Here is a 21,890-nt window from a genome sequence, read left to right as displayed (position 1 = left end):
GCTATCAAATTTCAAATTGTTTGCTCGAGTGCATAAAGTATTCACATTAGCTCAATTGTGCAGGAACTTGATTATCTCTTTCGGATCTCATGTCATTAATTCTTTAATAAGTATTTCTCACCCTTTTGAGGTGAGACTCGATATGCGAAACGATATCGAAAAAAATGGGCCTTAGATTTTTCAGTTTGCGTTAATCAATATTGTTATTTATTTACATTTTACATTTTTATTTAAGTCCTGTAGGGTTATATCAGATTTAAATTAAAGTTCCTATTATTCACAAAATGTAGTCGAATTTATTCGGATTATATACGCGGTTGATTAAAAGGTTTTTTCCAAATTAACAGCTCCTAACTAATTATAAAATCTTTTTTGTTCTTAATCGAGAAAATGATCACTTGCGTAAATTATAGTATATACGATAATAAGTAGATTTTGAATGCTAATAATTTTATAATTACTTAATTTAATTTTGTTACAAATGGCCTTTCGTGACGCGGTCGTGTTTCGCGCATCTTGGGAAAAAGCGTAAAATCATTACGCTCATCTGCCGTCTATGATCAGGCGGCAACAGAAGGCGTATTCCTTTTTATTGTCTCTGGCTTTGCCAGAATGGATTTGGCCATGAAATGATATGGTCAAACTGGTCAAAGGAGAGAAGATCTACACAAGGTAGGTTGGTGCTGAACACCATCAATTTAGTGTATAATGTGCATAAAGGTAGGGTAATATTTTTTGCACATGTGTATGCGCAATCGGAGACGGGAAAGTGACGTCTCCAGCTTAATTGCAAACTTAAAATCTTTTAAACTCCCTTTTAAAATCTTAACTTCCTTAATTTCGGGTAATCGCGGTCGCGACTAATTAATATTGCTAAAATAAACTAATAATAATAAAACTAAATAAACTAATAAATTTGGGTAGCAGGAATAACGCGTTAGGTAAATAGAAATATGGTAGGAATACGAAATATTTAGGTAGGAATATGAATATATAGAAGTATGGATAGGCGGGGAATATATATACGTACATAGAGATATTACTTCGGGTTAGGTAGGAACACGAAGGGATTGTAACTCGTACTGTTAATTATATAGGATAATGTAATAAATTAAATTTTAATAAATTTCAAATATGTTATAGCTAAGTAATATTATATATTATTTAATTGTTATATTACCATTTATATATTATGTAATAAATCTTAAATTTATTTTATGCCATTTTATTTATTTTTCTAATTACAAAGTTTGATTAAAAATATAATTCTTTGCATTAAAATATTGTATAAAGAAAATATAACTTCGCTGTTCTTAGCTTTAAAAAGGATAAATTACAAAATAAAAGAGCACGGAATCTAGAATACTATATTTCCTTCTATTTTGCGTGATAGAAAGCTATAGAATAATCTTCATTATCATGATCTTCCGTTAAATTTAATTTTTCAGTAATAGTTTAAAAGATACGCTATTAAAGCAATGAGAGTTGTAAAAACAATGTTCAGTGACTCTAGCCTTGTAGAACTGTCTGGTTTTGGTTCTATTTCAGGGTTTATGCTCAATATCCATTTTTGAATTTTGTGACCGTTATTTTTGTACCAGAACAAGTTGGTTTCCACAGTAGTGACAGCGGAAAGTAATTTCGTTCTCATGGATGGAGGATACACAGTTATATCGTGTACAACGAAGTCCACCAACTAGAAGAAAGAATAATACATCATTGCCATTTAATATATATTACTTGATGATATTATCTGATTTATAAATGTCGCACTTTTTATGCGAAATACACTTTTTAAATAATAATAGTACATAACTAGTATATATGCTAGATAATAGTGTATAAAATACTTGTAATAAAATACTTAAAAGTTATGATACTGACAGGCAGTTTAGTTAATATACAATATGCAAAAGTAAATCTTTGATTTCTCTCTTTAGGAATTAAAGCTCTTTTGTGCTCTTTTACTTTCAATTTTTTGAAAAAGAATTCTGAATAATCCTACCGTTTTGTATTGATCCTCGCTCGATATCTGCGATGCCACATTAACGAACAAATCTGCTACTTCGTCCCATCTTCCAAAACTGTAACGAAAACGTACAAACGTAAGAGTTTTGTTGGTACAATTACAGTAAATAGTACTGTAATGACACTCACTATTGGTACAACGCTGTGGTATATGTTGTTAAAAAGTTGAGGGTAACGTTTACTCCTACTGGACCTGCGTTGTACACGGATGCAAATACCGCTGAAACATCTTGTCGTCGAATGGCAGCGCTGGCAGGATCGTATTTTTCAATGGCTTTTTCTAAATAACTATTTAAACAAATTGCTCGTGAATTCATCGAGTGATTATAAAGTCGGGGATCAAAAGAGATTATTATTACGACCATTATAATTTTAATTCCATGATATGAATACGGAAAAGTATAGATTAATTTCATCATTATAAATACACTTACTGATAAAAGTTAAAAATTTAAGTTAATTACATAGCTAATTTTTTAGTCAATTATTTTATCAAGCGAGTTAAAACCCTTCTCTAAATTTACGTTTCTAAATTATTTTTGTAAGCATGCATATATATATATATAGATATATATATCAATTATATGTTAAACAAACGAACTGGAAGGGTAACACTTTACAGTTTTCTTTGTTTAAAATAGTTTACATTATATATATTATATTATCAGGTTGGAAACTTACTTTTGGAGCACCGTCTCATTTGTCGAGCATCCGAGCGCATTTATAATGATCTTCTTCTCTGTTGCAAAGTTCGTCAGTAGATACTGACTCCACAGGAATTCCCAATCATCTGTCTGTCCTTCTTTTATTGCGGTACAATAAATTGCTGGTCGTGCATTAGTTGGAATTCTATGAATAAGAAAAGTTTGTTAGATAAAAATAAGAAATTCCGTAATGAAATAAACTCCAAATTTGGTCATTAAGATGCACCGACGAATTTAGTTCTCGGATCTCTTAATCAGTACATAATTATTTAAGTCCTAATAAATATAAGTTCATAATTCTAATTCTCTATAGAATCTTTTTTAAACCCCGTTTTACAATTTTCCAAGATAATTTTAAGTTGTAACATTTTTATTCTCAGCATGCGTTTAATTTTAAGTTGTATATTTTATAACGTTTTTAATTTAAAATAGAAACTCCTGATTCTTGTATAGACTGAGATAATCGACACGGACAAATATATCAGATATTTAAGATTAAAACAATTAGTATCAATTTAATAATTTTATCGAAACTTGTGTGTGTTGGAATCTTACCGTACGGAATTATCCTTACGCCACTGCATAAATAGTTTTTTAGCTGTGTTGACACAATCCGTTTTATTTAACTGGCAGGCCCATTGAAGAATTATTTCCCGATTTAATTTGTCTAAATACGTATCATCATTGCGGTCAGAGAATCCTAATCTGTTATACATATTAGATAATAATTTCAAAACGTATTCATTTAGCTCCTTCTGGGTACTCTGCTGTTCAAATCTTCTGTAAATGAATGATAGGCCATTGAAGAATGCTTTCCAGGGCAAATGATGTGTCTCTTGTGCCAAATATTTCGATGCGTCCATCAATAATTCGTATTCCACGTAATTAGCGCGAGCTAAGTTAAAGAGATCGTCTATAATTTGAGCACGATTCAAGACATGGATAGCTTCGAATCCTTTATTATTTAGCTTCGCAATTAATATTTTCCATGAAAAAGTGTCATAATTAACACGGTAGAAGCCAGTTTGTTTGTAATTCACGATGAACCAATCATTAATAGGATTAATATATACTCTCAGAGGGTTTGGTCCTAGCCACAATCCTTTGTGCTTTAAAGTAACATCAATATATTCACTAAGCATGTCGGATGGAACGACTATATCAATTGGTATCCAATAAAACTCATTGCCAGTGGTATTTCTATTTACTAGGAACCGTTCCTGCAACAAAACACGTTAAAGTGATTTATAGAATTTTAGAAATATACGTGTGAGAAAATGCCGGAAGAACGATATAATAAAAATATATAATACTACCTGAGTAAGCGTTAATATGGAATTAGATAATTTAGCATTGACGACGGGATATCCCGGTTGATTCGTCCAAGTGTTCATGACTTCCTCGACGCTTGCGTTTCTATTGCCAATTGGTATCGATATAAAAGACTCGAAGCTTTCCCATAAATCTGTAGGACGTGCCGTACGATACCTTCGTTTTGTTAAATAATTACGGAGTGCCAATATATGAGCTTCTTGGTCAAATGCGTTGAATATCATTCGTAAGACACTGGCAGCTGAAATATATATAAATATTTCAATATTAAATATAAAGTGTTTAGCAGAATATTGAGAGAAAACACTTCAAATATCAATACAGAAGAATATATATATATAGAAGCACTTAACTTAGTAATCAAATACTTTGTACTTGTAAAATAAAACATCGTTATAGTATAAATTGCTTTTGGGATAAAAAATTTATAATAGTAAATTTTATAATAATAACAATTTTGTGTTTCGCATAATTTTATATTTTTTATTTATAGAATCTTATATTATTATAGCAGCGAATAAAACTTATCAGAAATTGTGAAGAATATTTGCAATAAAAATTCCCTCGATATTATGTGTTAGGGATTTTGATTATTATGATATAATATGTTACGTATCTTGTTACGTATCTTGATTTATTGTGTTATAATATGATATTATACATACATTTCCCGTAAGTGATACCGTCAAAGGCACCAGCTATTTCTTCCGGTGTTCTAACGGGATTTGTCATTGGATGTGTTGAAATCGAAGCGTCTATTGACAGAGCAGGATGCAGCTCGTAAACCACGAATTGATCCATGAATTTGTATTCTGGGAGTATCTAAGAAGGTAATGCAAATGAAAATTATTGTATTTGTTATTTACAATAATATTTGTATTCTCTAATGTATTATTTGAAAAATTCTGCTTTATAGCAAACTATAGTTCTTTTAGAAATTTAAGCAAATTTTAAAAGTAAGAGAATTAAACGCGCGTTAGTTGATTTCTCGATTTTTTAAAGAAAAATAAATTGTTGCATTTTGAAGAACAAAGATCCATTTAGTGGTAGAGGTGAAAAATGTATAGCTTCTCTTTTATACAAATATCATTCATTACACACCCGATCAGATGTAAACCATTCGAAATATTGTGCAAAACCTTCGTTGAGCCAAATATAATCCCACCAGTCGCAAGTAACGAGATTTCCGAACCACATGTGAGTAAGTTCATGCGCTATTGTGGTGATTATGTATCTTTCATATGTGGATGTAGCTTCTTTGTTATTATAGAAAACTCCGTATTCGCTGTTAAAGACATCGCATTATTTATACAATGTGAGAAATTTATTATATAAAATGTAGATAGATAACATACATATACGTACAGTACTGGTGAATAATATTGCATCACTTATGGAAAGGGAAGTCGTTACTTTAATGAAGAAAGACGTACATAAATGTCATAAAATTTTATAACGTTTATCTATCTTAATGATTTAATTGCGTCGTTTCATATTATCGTCAATGATATTTAAATCAACAATTAAATCATTAAAATCTTTGTTTTCCAAAATACTATATTTCTATTAAAGCATAAAATAACAGTATACTAAAATTAAATTTTATAGCAATTATGTACGTCTTTCTTCATTAAAGTAACGATTTCTTTTTTCTATAAGCGATGTAAGACTTTTGACTGGTATTGATGTATTTATATAAATGTTAAGGAAAAATAGCAATGTTACCGGAAAGTAACAAGACCCCAGTTCTCCATCGCGCCCATGGAGAAATCTGGAATTCCCACCAAGTCCAGCTTAGGTAAAGGATAGTCGATGTCCGTAATATTCTGTAACTCATCAAGAAGTTTCACGCCAATATTTTGAGCATATTTTCCATGTGCCACGACCTCCGGTCTACCCCATACGTTGAAAGTTGCGTTTTCAGGATTGTCCACAGATTTAAATTCGGAGACAACAAACGCTACCAGATACGTCGACATATCAACGCTGGTAGTGTGGAATGTGTCCAACGTATAGTTATCGTTCCTATAAGTAACAGATAATTGTAATAACATAAAGCTGCTGACTTTTATGTATTCAGTAAACAAATTTCGTGTTAAATTTAATACATTTTACACGTCCCAATTTATCCACTTTAATTTTTATGTTAATTTAGCAGAAGGCAAATACGTAAATAAATAACATAAGTAATATGTAAAAGATTGTAACACATGGACGCTATCTAGAAGCAAAGTTTGTGTTAAATTCACACATTTATAATGTTAAAATTTAATTAAAGTAAAATGTTATTACATTAATGTTATTCTTTCTTCTCTTTTTCTTGCAAACAAACAGATAACAGCAATACATCTTTCTATAATGTATAACATAGAAAATGTCGATTTAACAGATGGAAACTCTTATAGAGAGAAAAGTAACACAACTTATAGGTGTTTATTTTAATATATAAAATACGTTACCAAGAATTCGTGCATTTATGTATAGACTGTGTTATTTTAACTCTTAGAAACGTTGAATATTAACTTGATGCAGAAAAGTCAAAATAAACACAATATGTTAATTAATAAAAACAAATGACAATATGTTACATTAACACCAGTGTTAAAAATTTAATACAAAAAATTTTGCACAGATAGAAATCCACTCCTCGTCAAAGACAAAATGTTTTTTGTCGTGTACTTTTTACACTCGATAACTATATATACGAGGCATATAATATATATATATATATATATATATATATATATATATATATCCAAGTTTGTTAAATATATTTTCATTCATACTTACTTTTTAGTTTCTGATGATTTAAGTTCCATATTACTCCGCGAGTTGTAATGATTTAGCCTCTGAATGTTAATTGTGAAATTCGATTTAAATGCTGGTTCATCGAAACAGGGGAAAGCCTGTCTAGCATACGTAGGCTCGAATTGTGTTGTAGCCAGCCAACTGTAAAATAAACGAACGAATTAAATATTAAAATCTGATCTCATTAATTTAATGGGATACTTTTATTTTTGCGCATTAACATTTATATTAAGTCGTAATTAATAAGAGTTTAATTAGAAAGCTGAAAAGTGAGATTACGAAACTAACTTTTATTTTCTTTTGATAAATTTTATCAAGGTATTATGTTAAAATTATTTATAATTTGTACTCACTGTTGCACTCCGTTCCTGTCAAAATACGAACTGCGATAGAATCCATTCATATCGTCATTTAGAATCCCGTTAAAATGAATTTCCGCTATTATTTCCTCGTGCGTATGTACGTAGTTGGCTAAATATATCCTTAGTTGCTGCGGAATATGTTCTGTAGAATTCAGCATTTTTATTTCCGTGCCATTTCGGAAGATCGTGATACTTGAGATATTGAGTTTGTGAGAATTGAGAGCTATCAACGTAGTATTTTCCCGAACTGTTATATGTATTTTCACCACTCCTTCAAAGACGCCTTCTTCCATGTCGGGTGTGAGATATATGTCGTATAGTTTTGGAGCAAGCGTCTTCGGCAAGCGGTACGTGTTACTTGGAAATAGATTGTCCAATGTTTCAAAAATTACTGGCACTTTTTTCTCGTACCAATCGAACTCGTATTTTGCCGTTGCCAAATAGGAATCGACGGATTTTTTGAATTCCGGTTCTTTGTTAGTCAGCCACTTGAGTAATTGTTGATACTGCGAGTCAAAAGTAATTTTATTGAACAGATATTGATTGCTTAGACAAGAGTTTTAAACGAGTATATAATTGCAATTTATTAAAGATTTGCCTTATAAAATATCTGATAAAATACGGTAATAGCAGCAGAAAAATTATGTGATTCCTAAATTGTTTTTAATTTAATATTTAATCAAATGTGTACCGCATGCATATGTGAAAAAATTATTTAATTATATTGTTCTTTATAAAAATCTTTTAGAATTTACTGGAGATGTTTCTTTTGCAATTTTGATTGTAAATTAAAATTAGTTAAAATGTATAACTTGAAGTTGATTAAATTACCTGATCGTAAAGATTATAAGTAGATAATCTGCTTGCCAAAGCGTTCACTATGTTTGCAATTTTTGTATGATCATTGAAACTGTAATTGAAAATGGCATGTTACATTGTATTATTTTATGATTTGTATTATTGCGCATAATTATTTACTCACTGTCGGTGCAGTATATCATCGTAATTAGTTTCAATCACTTTCATGACAACTTCAACACCAGTTAAACTTGCATCGTAAACGTTCGAGAATACTTTTGCACTATCTTGATACCGAATATTTGAATTCTCTGTGACCGCATCCCGCAATAACCTTGATTTAATATAAAAAACAGATAAATTTGTTATTATTAATACAATTAGCCTAGCACTGCAAATCTTCTTCAAAACTACTCAATAAATTGTCTGTTTCTCATGAAGTCATTGAACGTAAATATTAGAAAATTTGCAAAATAAATTGCATCTTTGTAAAATTTTTTACACAACATATGTTTGTTATTGTATATTTTATAAAATAATTATAGTAAATGTAATTCACCGATGCCAATCAATTTATACTTTCGATGACAGCTCGATACAAACAATGAAAAGGATATTGCAATACTTACGTTTCTAAAACATCCTTGTTTTCAGAACAAGCCAAAGAACTAAGAATTACAAGTTTATCTGTGGTCACTTTGCTGTTTAAGTACTCTTCCCATAAAAAGTTGTAAGTTTTATTCGTCTTGTCCATTCTCATGGCTGTGCAGTAAACGACATCGCGGTAATTTGGCGGTATTCTGTAAGAGAATTAATAATTAAAATCTAATTGATACAATATTATATATTATATAAATCTCATGCATTTTATTTATGTTTTTGTTTTTCTCTATACTTTTTACACAAATACACATGAGGCTTGCGTACTGTATAATCAATACATGCTAAAATATTGATTATATTAACAATTTATATTAATTATATTAATCATTATTAATAAAAATTAATAATAAAATTACATATTAGCTCTACATGCTTTATGACAAGCAAAGAAATAAATGTATTTTAATTTGGTTTTGGACTTACGTTTTCGAATGTTGCTTCAATTGGAAATATTTTGCAGCATAGAATTTACAATCTGCTACATCTAATTTACAAGCCCATTTGCGAGTATGTATTCTTAACATCTTAGTTAAATCGTCGTCGTTGTTGTTATCCTCAAATCCTAACCGTGCGTAAAGTTTTTCTATTAACGATGTTAACCATTTCTGAAAAAAATTATACATTTTTTTCTGTAAAATTACTTGCAAATTTTTTTTTTATACAAATAAACTTAAAGAAAACTAAATAGCGCCCAAAAAGTTTAAAGTAGAATTTGCAGCTTAAAATAGAATTTGATTTATCAAGTAGAAAGAAAAAGAAGTTTGAGAGTTATATTAATAAATATAAACAAGAAAAGTTTATTACTTTCGACTAAATAAATATAAAATTTTGAAATAATTAAACTCTTTTAACATAATTTTTCTTTATATAGAACATAAAAGAAATTATAACAATTTCGGTAATTTATGTATTAGTAATAAATTAAAAAAGTAATGAGAAAATTTAATTTATAATTTATATAGAATATATTCATTATATAATACACGCATTTTTATAATTTTAACATACGTACTTTATATATGCCTTCAATATCGCGTCCGGCAAAACGGTTATCCAAGTAAGGCAGATTATTGAAGAACGCGCGCCAAGGGAAATAATTATTTTCTCTTTCCAAATACGTTATAGCAGATATAACAGTCTTGTAATCGATGTAGTTTGCTCTTGCAAGATTCATAAGATCATCAATTAATGCCGCGCGATTGGTTTCGTGAATTGGTCGAATATCCTTATTTTTAAGATAATCAATTATTTTCATCCAATGATCCTTATTATAATTTACACGATAATAACCTGGAATAAAAATAGTGAATATCATCGAATAACGCAGATGCGTTTATTAAAATTTGTTAAATATTGTTTATTTTTATAATTTTATTATATTTATCATTCTTTTTAGTTCGTGCCAATTTTTAATTTGCTTCGCTTAATTACCTGATTGCTGCGTGTTGAATATTAAAAGTGAATTTGATGGGTTTCTTATATTTATTGTTTTACTCGTCAACCATAATTTCGGCCTGGTATCAAAGTAGTCTGCACTATTCTGAATTTGTGCCCATTGGATCGGGATGTGCCATATAGTCTTGTCAGAATTATTCTCCTCTTCTTTAAAGAAGAAACGGTTTTGTTCTAGAAGTATAGCATTTTTTGTAACATTGACTTTAACGACAGGATAACCGGATTGAGTTGTCCATGTGTCTAAGATGGCTTTGATATTGTCTTTTATCCCTTTCTCATTTACTTGTAGTTGAAGTGATGCATACAAATCTTCTGGCGTGGCAACGTTGTATTTCCTAAGAAATTAAACAAGATGTGATTTCTTTTTCTTGACAGACATGTCCGTTTAGACAAGATAAAATTTAAAGTTATTATGTATCTTAAGAATTAGAACTATATTTTCTCGTATTTTTAAATAAATGTCATAATTAATTTTTATTCTTTTACTTGCACTTACTTAATTAAGATATCTTTTGATAAAATAAATTAGTAAAAGAAATATCGCTGTAGTCTCTAAGATAAACATTATTTTTACATACCGTTTATTAAGATAGTCAATTAATGCGTTGTTGAATACTACAGTTCCATATGTTTTTTCGACCATTCTCAATATGGTACCACCTTTATCATAAGTGATTGTATCGAATATGCTTCGAATTTCACGAACAGTTGTTACATCGTGACTCATGGGATGTGTAGATTTGGAACTATCTGCTCTGAAAGCAGAATGTACTTCGTTCACCACGAATTGTGATTCCAACGTCTTGTCGTTAAATGCCTAGAATGCGAATAATAAATTTATTATTAAACTAGCGCTCTTATTTCAATATTTATTTCTTTATACATATATATTAATTCATTATTATATTTCATTATTTATTTCTTTACATATATTAATCTGCATATATACAGTAGAAAAATATGTGTAATTTTCATGTTTGTGACCTAAAAAGATTTTATACTCTCTTCTTAAAAACTCGTTGGCAGATTAATGGTGATGTATGAAAGATTTAAATTTCGCGAGTTCGTAAATCGGCATTACATCGATGGAGTGTTTCAGTTACGTACACGAGCGGGAGCGTGATATTCGAAGTATCTGGCAAATCCCTCGTTCAGCCACAGATACTTCCACCACAGAGGGCTGACCAAATTTCCGAACCACTGATGAGAGATTTCATGAGCAATCACGTTTCTGATATCCTGCTTGTTTGTGACCGGCGAGTGATTCTCGTCATACAACATATACGGTTCCTTGTATGTTAAAAGGCCCCAGTTCTCCATCGCGCCCGCTCCGAAATCGGGTAGAGCAGCCATAAAGAGCTTTGGGAGCTGATATTTCTGTTTGTACGTGGTCTCGAAGAAGTTCAACAACGGAGGCATTACGGATAGAGCGTAATCGGTTTGATTAATGGCGTTGGGACGTGCGTATACGGCCAATTCGGTTTCCTTCATTTTTACAGATTTAGACTCAAAATCAGAAACGACAAGTGCCACTAGATACGTCGACATCAGTACTGAGTCAGAGAAAATGTACAATCGACGATCACCACTGCAACAATTTGTTAAGGTGTGATTTTAATCTTTGCGATTCGATGAGATTTATAAAAATCATGTAATTTTACTCTCACAATGGCAAATGGTACACTCTATTGTAAACACTGTAATATTTTTTTAAGAGTCATGTTTACGCTATTTAAAATATAATATCTTTGAAGCATATTTTTGTATCAAGAAATACTAAGTATATCCGATTAAATTATCAAATTTGATTCTTTTTGTTGAAGAGACAAGAAGGGACAATAATATTATAATACCAAAGTAAAATATTTGCAATTGATTAAAAAGTTGTGAAAAAGAGAGTATTCAATTAAATTCTCCTTAAGAAATACATTCGAATTTATACATACACTCTTATTATCTCCCGCCAGTTCATATTACTGATGGCTTCGTAATCTGACGGCACGCTAACTTGAACGGTGAAGATTGCTTTCATTGCTGGTTCATCGAAGCAAGGGAACATTCTTCTGGCGCCAACGGGTTCTAAGTGCGAGGCTGCGAGCCATCTAATACATCAAGCAATTCACATTTAATTATCTTTAATGCAAGAATTTGAGCTATAGAAAAAATATTTTTTTATACTTTTTGTATGTTATATCTCTTTCTACTTTTTACTTTTTTGATATAAAAGTGGCGATTGAAAATTTAAGATAAAATTATTGTTGATTGTTGAAACATTATTATTACATAAATGCAATGATAGTAAATGCATTAGTTTCTAAAAGTTTTTTTCGGCATTTTTATGAAAGCACAAGTTCCTTAAAACATAAAGGATTCGAAAGTATTTACTGCTAATTTACATGACGCAAATTTTAAGTGAAAGAAATAATGTTTAACATTACCTCGTTTTTCCCTTCTCATTCACGTAAGAACTTTTGTAAAAGCCACGATGCTCCGGCGGATTCAAATTACTCGTGTATTTGATATCGATGGTCAATTTCGTTCCAGCGGTTACTTCTTGTTCCAGATAAATCACGCAGAAGTCATAACGGTCTATTAACTTCTTCTTAAGAACCTTCACTTCTTTCTGATTGGCCTTCACGCTTATATCTTGATATGTAATTTCCGACGAGTGCAAAGTGATCTGAGTTGTCGGTTGCTTAACGTCAGCTTCGATCGTCACCTTTCCGTCGACGGTAAAATTCCCAGTCTCGAGATAAGGCGTGACGGAAATGATATATCTTTTGGGACTTATATTCGTAGGTAGGCGATGCGCGATGTTGTCACGTACTTGTAGCCACCGAATTATAGATGGCGAATAGCTCCTATACCATTGCAATTCGTACTTTGCGATTCTTAAAGAGGACTCCAGAGACTTTTGGATTGACGCGAAGTCCGCCTTATGGTTGTTTATGAGTTTTTCAAATTTGTTTACTAATTCAATGGTAGAGAGACGCTGCGATGCTCCATCGAGGATTGTGGCTATTGTACCCTGTCCTCCGTAACTAAAAGAGAAAATAGCATACTTGTAAATCAAAGAAATAATTTTTTTATATGCACCCGTTGATATTATTTATTTAAGTAGTTAATTAAATTAAAATTTTGTATAGTCCAAAAGAATTTAAAGAAATATATTTAATGCAGTTATGCGTAATTCGTATTAATATATATTTTAGTTCAATGTTAATATTTTGCATTAATTTATAAATGTGTCTCGAATAATAATTGCATCATCTACTTTTCTTTGTAAATTAATATTGATACATCGCACGATTACTATATGTTATAATGGTGACTTACTATGCTTCCATTTCTTTGTGATGTTTTTCAACAAAGTCAAGAACATATTCGGCGCCAAGCAGGCCAGAGTTATAAACGGCGGCGAAGACAGTCGTGCTGTCCTGTTTACGAATTCGACTTTTTTCATAACTGGTAATGGCATATTTTAGATATCTGCACAAAAATAATAATAATTAATTTTTAAACATTATGTACTACACAATACAATATCTGCATGATAATTATGTCGTACCGCTATTTTCCTTTATTCAAATTATAGCTACAATTACACAATCCAAACTAACTATTGTTAAAAAATTTAAATTCTTTTATAAATACATTATTAATGTAAATATTTTGTCTTTAATTTTATACATCAAACAATTAGAAAACGTTTAAACTACTTCTAAATGGCTTATTATCTACAATAAGTGTTGTGTCTTCATTTTGCTATCTTGTAACAACAGTACTTTTTATACAAATATTATAAGTATTCATATATATATTGAACATTGTTTTCATATCAGTATATCAAACCTTACTTTTCTAGGATTGCTTTATTCTGACTGCACCCCAAAGCGTTTAGAATCACTGTCTGGTCGGCCGCATGATTAGAATTAAAATATTCCTTCCACAAAAATTCCCAGTCATCAGAAGTTCCATGTCTTATGGCTACGCAGTACGCTGTGGTTCTTTCATTCGGCTTGATACTGTTGAATATTAAACAATCTGACATTAGCTAGACTATAATAAATTATTTTTTAAGAATTATAATCAATTTTTTTAATTACACGTAAAAGTTGGGATATTTTAACTTTTTATAAGATAAATAAAAGCAAAAAGTTTATATGTATATCATAAAGAAACTAGAGGGTAAGTACTTGAATTTTACTGTGTATGTCACATAATATGTACACTGTAGAGATTTTAATAGAACTGAGAGAATGCTTGCATATTCTTACCGGGAATTAGCTTTTTTTGCTTTCCACTGTTTAAATTTATCTGTGTAAATCCTTACACATTCGTTATCGTCGAAATTACAGAGCCAATTATTCACCTCTTGTCGTAACAAAACCGTTAACCTGTCATCTTTTTCGTGATCCTCATATCCTATCTTAACGTTTATATTGTCGATAAGAGACAAAACATACATCTAGAAATATAAAACGAATAGGGTTATAAAATTATATACATATAATAGATTTGTTATTTTCTTATGACTTGAATTTATATAAATATCTTGGAATTCTAACTGTTTAAGTATGTGTATTTAAATAATTTTATAAAAAGAAAATATTAATTGTAAATTAATTTAAAACATTTATATGATAGACAATGTGGATAGTGATAGTGATAGTCTAGTGACATAAGATCATGTCTGCTTTTTAAATTATGTATGAATTTGTGTTGTATACTTAATTAACGAAAACAAAATAACGAAACCTTAAGTAAGGAATGTTCCAGATTATATCCAGTAAATCGCTTCTTTAGATATTCCAAACCATTGAATGCTGCTTTAAAGGGCAGGTAATTTGTTTCTCTTTGAAGATAAAGTAATCCATCCAAAATCATATCGTAATTTTGATACCCTGCTCTACCCAAATTTAACAGATCGTCTACAATGGCGGCTCTATTTAGTACATGAATTTCATTCAGGTTTTTGGCGGTTTTTAAGATATTGATAATTTTCTGCCATCCGCGTTTGTCATAATTTACACGATAAAAGCCTGTAATAAAAATATCAAAATTATTATTTTAGCAGTTTTTATATAAAATATATTTATATATAAATTATCTAGAATTTATGATATTAATTCTAAAAGTTTTTGTTTAATGTTTTTATCAACATATACGCAAAATTATCGTTTTGTTAAAAAAAAAATATATATATATAATATATAATATATAGTATATATAATATAATATATAATATATAGTATATATATTATATATTTTAATATAATTTATCCTATCAATAAATAACAATTTAATCATTAAAACGTACGATAATTGTCTAATAACGCGTATTAGACATATTATTATAATACATAGTTTTGTAAATTTTTCTTGTGTGACTAAAAACACTGTTCAGTACCAACCCGATGATTGAACGTTGAATATGACCCAATCTTCCGGGTTAATTTTGAGATCTGCGGTGCTTTTTTTGGTAGTCAGCCAATACTTTGGAATCGTGTTAGTGAAATCTGATTTGCTTTGTCTAGCAAACGTGAGCGGGACAGACCAAATGATATCCGTAGTGGTATTATACAAGTTTCTCAGAAGAAAGCGTTCTTGAGTAATATTCAATATTCCGTTGTCATTAATGGCGATTGATATAACGGGATATCCGGCTTTTGTAGTCCAAGTATCCATTTCTTTTTTTACATCAATCTTTTGGCTTGGATTCGTTAATTTATCTGTTTGACTCTTTATCGCTATCCATAAAGCATCCGGATTACCTAATCCTTTTTCTTTGCTAGAAAATATATTATGTTTGTAACATAAGCTCTCGATTGTGTATCGAGAGAAAGATATGATTTCATATAAAAAGATCGGTAATTTAAAATGTCTTTAATTTATACAATATTTATAATCAAACAGTAATAAATAAGTTTCTTGCATTATCAAATAATGTTAGGATGTCAATTTAATATGAAAATAATATTAAAAATTTAATATTATTAATTAAAATAATACTAGTTTCTTTTACTAATATTACATTAGTTGCTTTTATGAGTTATCTAATGTATTATTCTCAAAGATTATTATATAGATATCTTAAAATCGAGCATTTTTGAGCAATTAATTAATTGTATTTAAAATACAAATAATTACAGTCTGCTGTAATATTTACTTGTTTTGTATGTAGCTGCGTAATGCGTCTTCGAAAACATTATTTCCGAACACAAGGTTCATCATACGGACAATACTGGCTCCTTTGTTGTAGGTAATAGTATCTGCTATTCCCGCGACATGCGATTTACTAGAAACCTCCCGAGTCATTGGAAGAGAAGACTCAAGACCGTCCGCGATTAATGCAGATTGATGTTGCTCCACCACGAATTGATCTTCCATATTCCATTTTGGTTCGAGCTATGCGAAATAAAAATGTTAGCATAAAGAAAGCAAGATTTATTAATGCAATTTTTGCGCAGATGTAAAAAGCGTTGAAAAAATGTGCCAAAAATAAGATTCTTTTACATTTTTTATTAAGAATTGATATTACTGTGGACATCAACAAGATCATTCGTTTATTTTTCAGAATATCAATTTATGATTAAGTAAATCGTGTAAAATTAAAATTGTAAGAAAAATGACTCAAATTTATTATCTAAGTTTAAATTTTCTTTTGAAAATTATACTTTTGTTATATTTTACGTGTGAAGGTTGCATAAAAGTCCTGAATATTGCTCTTACTTCCGCGGTACCGAAGTACTGATAGTATCTGGCGAACGCTTCGCTGAGCCAAAGGTAGCTCCACCATTCCGGTGTCACCAAATTGCCGAACCACATGTGCGTGAGCTCGTGAGCGATCACGGAAGCCACGCTCTGCTGCGCTGTCGCCGACGATTCTTTCTTGTCGTACAGCATTCGACTCTCGCGATACGTCACCAATCCCCAATTTTCCATGGCCCCGGCTGCAAAGTCAGGTACGGCCACCATGTCCGTTTTTTCCAGGGTATAACTTTCGTTAAATTTCTTCTGATATAGTTTGAGTGCTTTTTTGCCGATTGTCAAAGCGTATTCAGCCTGATTAATAGTGGACGGTTTGGACCATACTTTAAATGAATCACTTCCAAGAGAACTGAATTCCGAAATGACAAAGGCCACTAAGTATGTGGACATTGGGATGCTTTCCTTGAAGATATCCCAGATCTTGGCTTCCGGTTTCCTTAAAGGCAAATGTATCATGAATGCATTAACCCCTTCTCTTAATGACGGAAATATCTACAAAAAAAACTGGCCAGGACATAACGAAAAAAATCGCTCATTCAAGAAAAAATACTTTTAACTGAGTAATTAGAACCTATTTTAAGTTTTTGGGGTAGCTGACTGCAAATCTGAAATCAAAATTGCGAAATTTTGGCGGATTCAACTTGGTGGACCAAAAATGCAAAAAATTGTTTGATTTGCATAAAAATTTATATTCAAAAGTTTTTAAAACCGCTAATTTTAAATTCAAAATAAAAACTTAAGAATTCAAAATAATGAGCAAAAAATACAAAATATGGTTTAATTGCATAAAAAGTTTGAAGAAATTTTTGAAGCCGCTGGTTCCGGTTTTAAAATTGAAATTTGTTAATTTTAAATGACAAATTTAATATGACGGCCAAAAAATTTATAAAAATTAATTTATAAAAATTTTTATAAATTTTTCCGCCATTTTGATCTCAGTTTTAGAGATTCAGCGAATCAATAAACCCCCAAAAAGCACTTTTTAAATAATTTTATTAACTCTTGTGTCAAAAGCATTTTTGACCCATAAGCATTTTTTTCACCTAACAGCCAAGTTAAAAAGCTCATTCTGGAGAGTAGTACATTGATAGTTACACGGTTTCTTGACACTTACAGTCTTTCAGATTTTTCCAATTTCATATTACTGAGGCACTTATACTTGTCGTCTCTTGCTATACGGATCGTGAATTTTGCTTTAAAACTCGGCTCGTCGAAGCATGGGAAGGCATGTCTCGCGTGTGTTGTTTGAAACTGTGTTGCAGCTAGCCATCTATGGTTTTAAGCAAAAAAGTTCGTATTAGGAACCATCATGATATTTACTCGTGATCATAATATTCATATAGTATTTTTTATTTCTTTTGTCATGAAAAAATTGCATATCGACGTATCACTTACTTAATCTGTCCGTTTTTGTCGAAGTAAGAACTTCTATAAAATCCAATCATGTTATCAGATAAGACTCCATTATACCCCATGCTAATTGTTAGCCTTCTACCCTTTTCGACGATGTTGGGGAGATTGATAGTATATTTTTCAGTAACATTGTCATACACAGTCGCAGGATTAGGCAAGTATGTCTGAACATTCGCTGATTCGATTTTGAGGTTTCCCACATGTAGTATAACTTTGTCAGTTCGATTTTCTACCACAGCTTCAATTTTTACGTAGCCGGTAAATGTAAAATTATCTAAATTCGGAATCAGCTTGATATCGTACGAAATGGGTTTAATGTTTGTTGGTAATCTGTAGTTGATGGATTCGTCATTTTGTGACAAATCTTCATTTTGCGCAAGTGTACCTAAAGAATATGTTACATATAAGTTATCTCAAAAAGTTGTATATACAAAACAATTGATTTAAAAAATATGTCGCAAAACTGACAAAATTGGTTATACAATATGTGTATTCCAGGATTTATCATTTACCCGCCAAACTGTGAGAGCACATTCTACAAGTGGAAACAAAAAAATGTTATATGTTTGGCTACAAATGCTTTATTACAAAGTTATAAACAAATATTGAAACGGAATAAGAAATAGGTAACAATCGTTCTCTGGCATTCGAGATTGCCAGATTTAACACTTCTTGATTTTTACTTACGCGGAACGTAAAAAAAAGGAATAAGGTTTACAGTACAAAAGTGTCTTTACATGAAGATTTAATGCAACGAATTAATAATTCAATTACTGAAATACAACAAAATTCTCAAGGTATCTACTGTAATAAGTTTTGCATGACATCGATGTCAAGCTTCTATTGTCAGGCAAAGAAATGCCATTTTAAAATGCGTTACTAAATCGTTTTATTTATATTTTGCACAATGGAAAATCCGTTATTACCTACATTTTATGTTTCGTTTCAATATTTGTTTATAACTTTCTAATAAAGCATTTCTAATAAAACTTCATATAACATTTTTTTTCTTAATTCCACTTGTAAAATATGCTTCCGTAGTTTGGCTAAGTATTTGGATAAACCTCGGGACACCCTGTATAATTTCACATAAAGTAATCAGTAATCTAATCGCACCAATTTAAAGATGCATACATCATATGTACAAAGATATGAAATTTTCTACTAGTGTGACATTTAATTTAATTTTGTAACAATATAAACCTTTATGCCCATAACTTTTATAAAATTAAGAATGTTTATTTTATCAGATATATATTGAAGAAAACGCGCGTTATTCGTAAATATATAATTTTATATATTTTAGAACATTTTATATATTTCAATTCTTTTTCATAAATACTTTTTAGATAAATTGTTATAAAATATACATATATTAAATATAAAATATAAATAGAATTACCATCATAAAACGGAGATTTATCTGCTACGTTTCCACTGAGTAATGTGATTAGGGTGCAAAGCAACAAATGTTCCCGTAAGATCATCATTAAAAAGGTAAATAATCTTCTTGATCTCTTTAAACTGTATAAATATAGAGTCATATGAGTATATGTAAATTACTTTTTTTAGTTAGTTAACAATCGACTAGGTACGCAGTATTAATATCCATGTCGTATATATCATGTTTATTTAGACGCATTAATTTATCTTAATTATTTACCGCAGAAGAAAAAACTTAATAAAAAGAGTATAATAAAAAATTAAAAAAAAATTAAAAAAAAAAAGTATTTTACGTTTATATAGGTATCTGTATTTTAGAGGTAAAAAATCATATCTCCAGTTTTTGTTAAAATAATCTAACCTAACCGTAAATTAAGATACAGAGAATAAATTACTCATTCCTCCAGATCTGCTACGATTAGAGATAGCGGAGATCCCATAGATGATCCGTATGTTGAGAGATTTTGTTGTTAAACAAAAAATAAGTTGAGGACATAATGAATTTTACGGCAGAAATGAATTCATCGCGTGGTATCTTGGTGTTAGGTTCAATAAATTCCCATCTTTTAATTATGTTCTCGATAGCAAGATCCAAAGGAACGTTCGTAAATAATAAAATGACATCAAGTGACACCAGCGCATCTGATTGTGAATCGTTGAGTTTTATTTTTAAGAGATCGTTGCACAAGTGAAAACTTATATTGTTGACGTAACTTGCAGGTTTTGGAAAACTATTGGTGAGGATTTTTTGTAGGGAAGCTGCTAGAGAATGAACGGCAGTATTCATTGAGGATACAATAATTCTAAGAGGGATATCTTTTTTGTGGATTTTGGGAAGGCCGTATAGGCTTTCGGGAGAGTCGCGTCACTGGAATGCAATCTGAAATATTCATTTTTTGACCACGTGTGTTTGACTCTAACAAGGCATTTTTGACTATAACTTTATAACTTTAGGTATATATATTTTTGCGTGATTTATTTCTTTTAATGTAATTTTATCGATTAGAACGTTCCGATAAAGACCAGGTAGGTCGAAACGTAAATAATTGTCTTTATATACATATTTATTTTTATTAAATTTCAATTCTATAAACTAATATTTAAAAATTCTTTTTGCTCGAATATTGGCCGGGTAACCTTTCTTTAATAAATCAAGTTGCTACATTTATTTTATATCTAAAAAGATATAGTATTTTTTTATTTAAAACCTTTAAACCTTGTTTTCTCTCAATTCATAATAATAGAGATACCATCCTTTACCTCTAATTGTAAAAGGTATATACAGACATTGAATCGAGTAGAAAATGTTGCTTATAAGATTCAACGCTTTTAATATTTCTTATATAAACTTGTACGTCATTAACACGATGCTCTTTCGAAAATTGAAGAATATTTAGAAATTAGTCGCACTTACCTTCACTAAAGGTTTTTTTTTCGCTATGACTAATATTGTCGTTTTCTCATGGCTGCTTTATAATTTACTTCACAACGTAATAAATGTCCGTAATTCTATCTGGTACAGTAGAAGTTTATTATATCCACAAATACCGCGTCTAAGAATAATTATTTCACTTTTCTTAATATTTCAATTTCGCGTTTAGACTAAAAGCTTGTTACAGAAAGAGAGTTGGTCACACGTCTATCGCGGGCAATCAATGTATCCGATTTTCACAGTACGTATCTAAATGAACATGTCGCGCGAACAATTCTCGATCGAATGAGAGATTGTTAAATGCGTTTTGCTCTTCGTTACCTTGTTGAGATTACCTATAACATATTATCGATATCTTATCACAGATTGGTCAATGACGATGGTATAATTTTTTTTTCATATAAAACCATGTTATCACATGTATCTTTGCTTGCACAAAAGCTAGCGTCACGCGCTAGTGCGAATCAATAATTACAGATATGGAGGAAAAAAAGTTACGTGAGAGAAGTTATCGATTAGAGCTTAAGACATTTATTACTAATTGGATCACTACAACTGTTTGCGACAGACTATTCACCAATTAATCTACAGCGATAATCTAGATTAATGATAAAGTTTCCACGTAATACACATAATTTATTTTATCAAATTACACTTAATACTATATAAAACCATTTATAA

At 30.3% G+C, this 21,890-nt stretch overlaps 1 protein-coding gene across 1 annotated transcript; it reads right to left on the bottom strand.

Moving 5' to 3' along the window:
* Positions 1-1,209: 1,209 nt before the first annotated feature.
* On the bottom strand, positions 1,210-21,508 carry LOC139823469 (uncharacterized). The gene is made up of 32 exons (XM_071796033.1): positions 21,192-21,508; positions 19,737-19,858; positions 18,317-18,719; positions 18,036-18,191; positions 16,883-17,357; positions 16,320-16,558; positions 15,565-15,941; positions 14,909-15,192; positions 14,428-14,618; positions 14,008-14,175; positions 13,487-13,639; positions 12,589-13,191; positions 12,097-12,252; positions 11,258-11,738; positions 10,729-10,967; positions 10,127-10,485; positions 9,708-9,985; positions 9,119-9,300; positions 8,662-8,832; positions 8,217-8,366; positions 8,066-8,144; positions 7,226-7,740; positions 6,855-7,013; positions 5,790-6,089; positions 5,166-5,349; positions 4,730-4,886; positions 4,049-4,305; positions 3,288-3,952; positions 2,710-2,877; positions 2,158-2,316; positions 2,006-2,084; positions 1,210-1,696 (listed from the first exon to the last, which is right to left on the bottom strand). The coding sequence occupies exons 2-32, from the start codon at positions 19,822-19,824 to the stop codon at positions 1,445-1,447; spliced, it is 8,127 nt and encodes a 2,708-aa protein (XP_071652134.1). The 5' UTR covers positions 19,825-19,858; positions 21,192-21,508; the 3' UTR covers positions 1,210-1,444.
* Between the last annotated feature and the right edge of the window lie 382 nt (positions 21,509-21,890).

The sequence above is a fragment of the Temnothorax longispinosus genome, unplaced genomic scaffold (assembly GCF_030848805.1).
Source record: "Temnothorax longispinosus isolate EJ_2023e unplaced genomic scaffold, Tlon_JGU_v1 HiC_scaffold_106, whole genome shotgun sequence".
Taxonomy (NCBI): Eukaryota; Metazoa; Arthropoda; class Insecta; order Hymenoptera; family Formicidae; genus Temnothorax; species Temnothorax longispinosus.
This window is presented reverse-complemented; position numbering and strand designations above follow the sequence as displayed.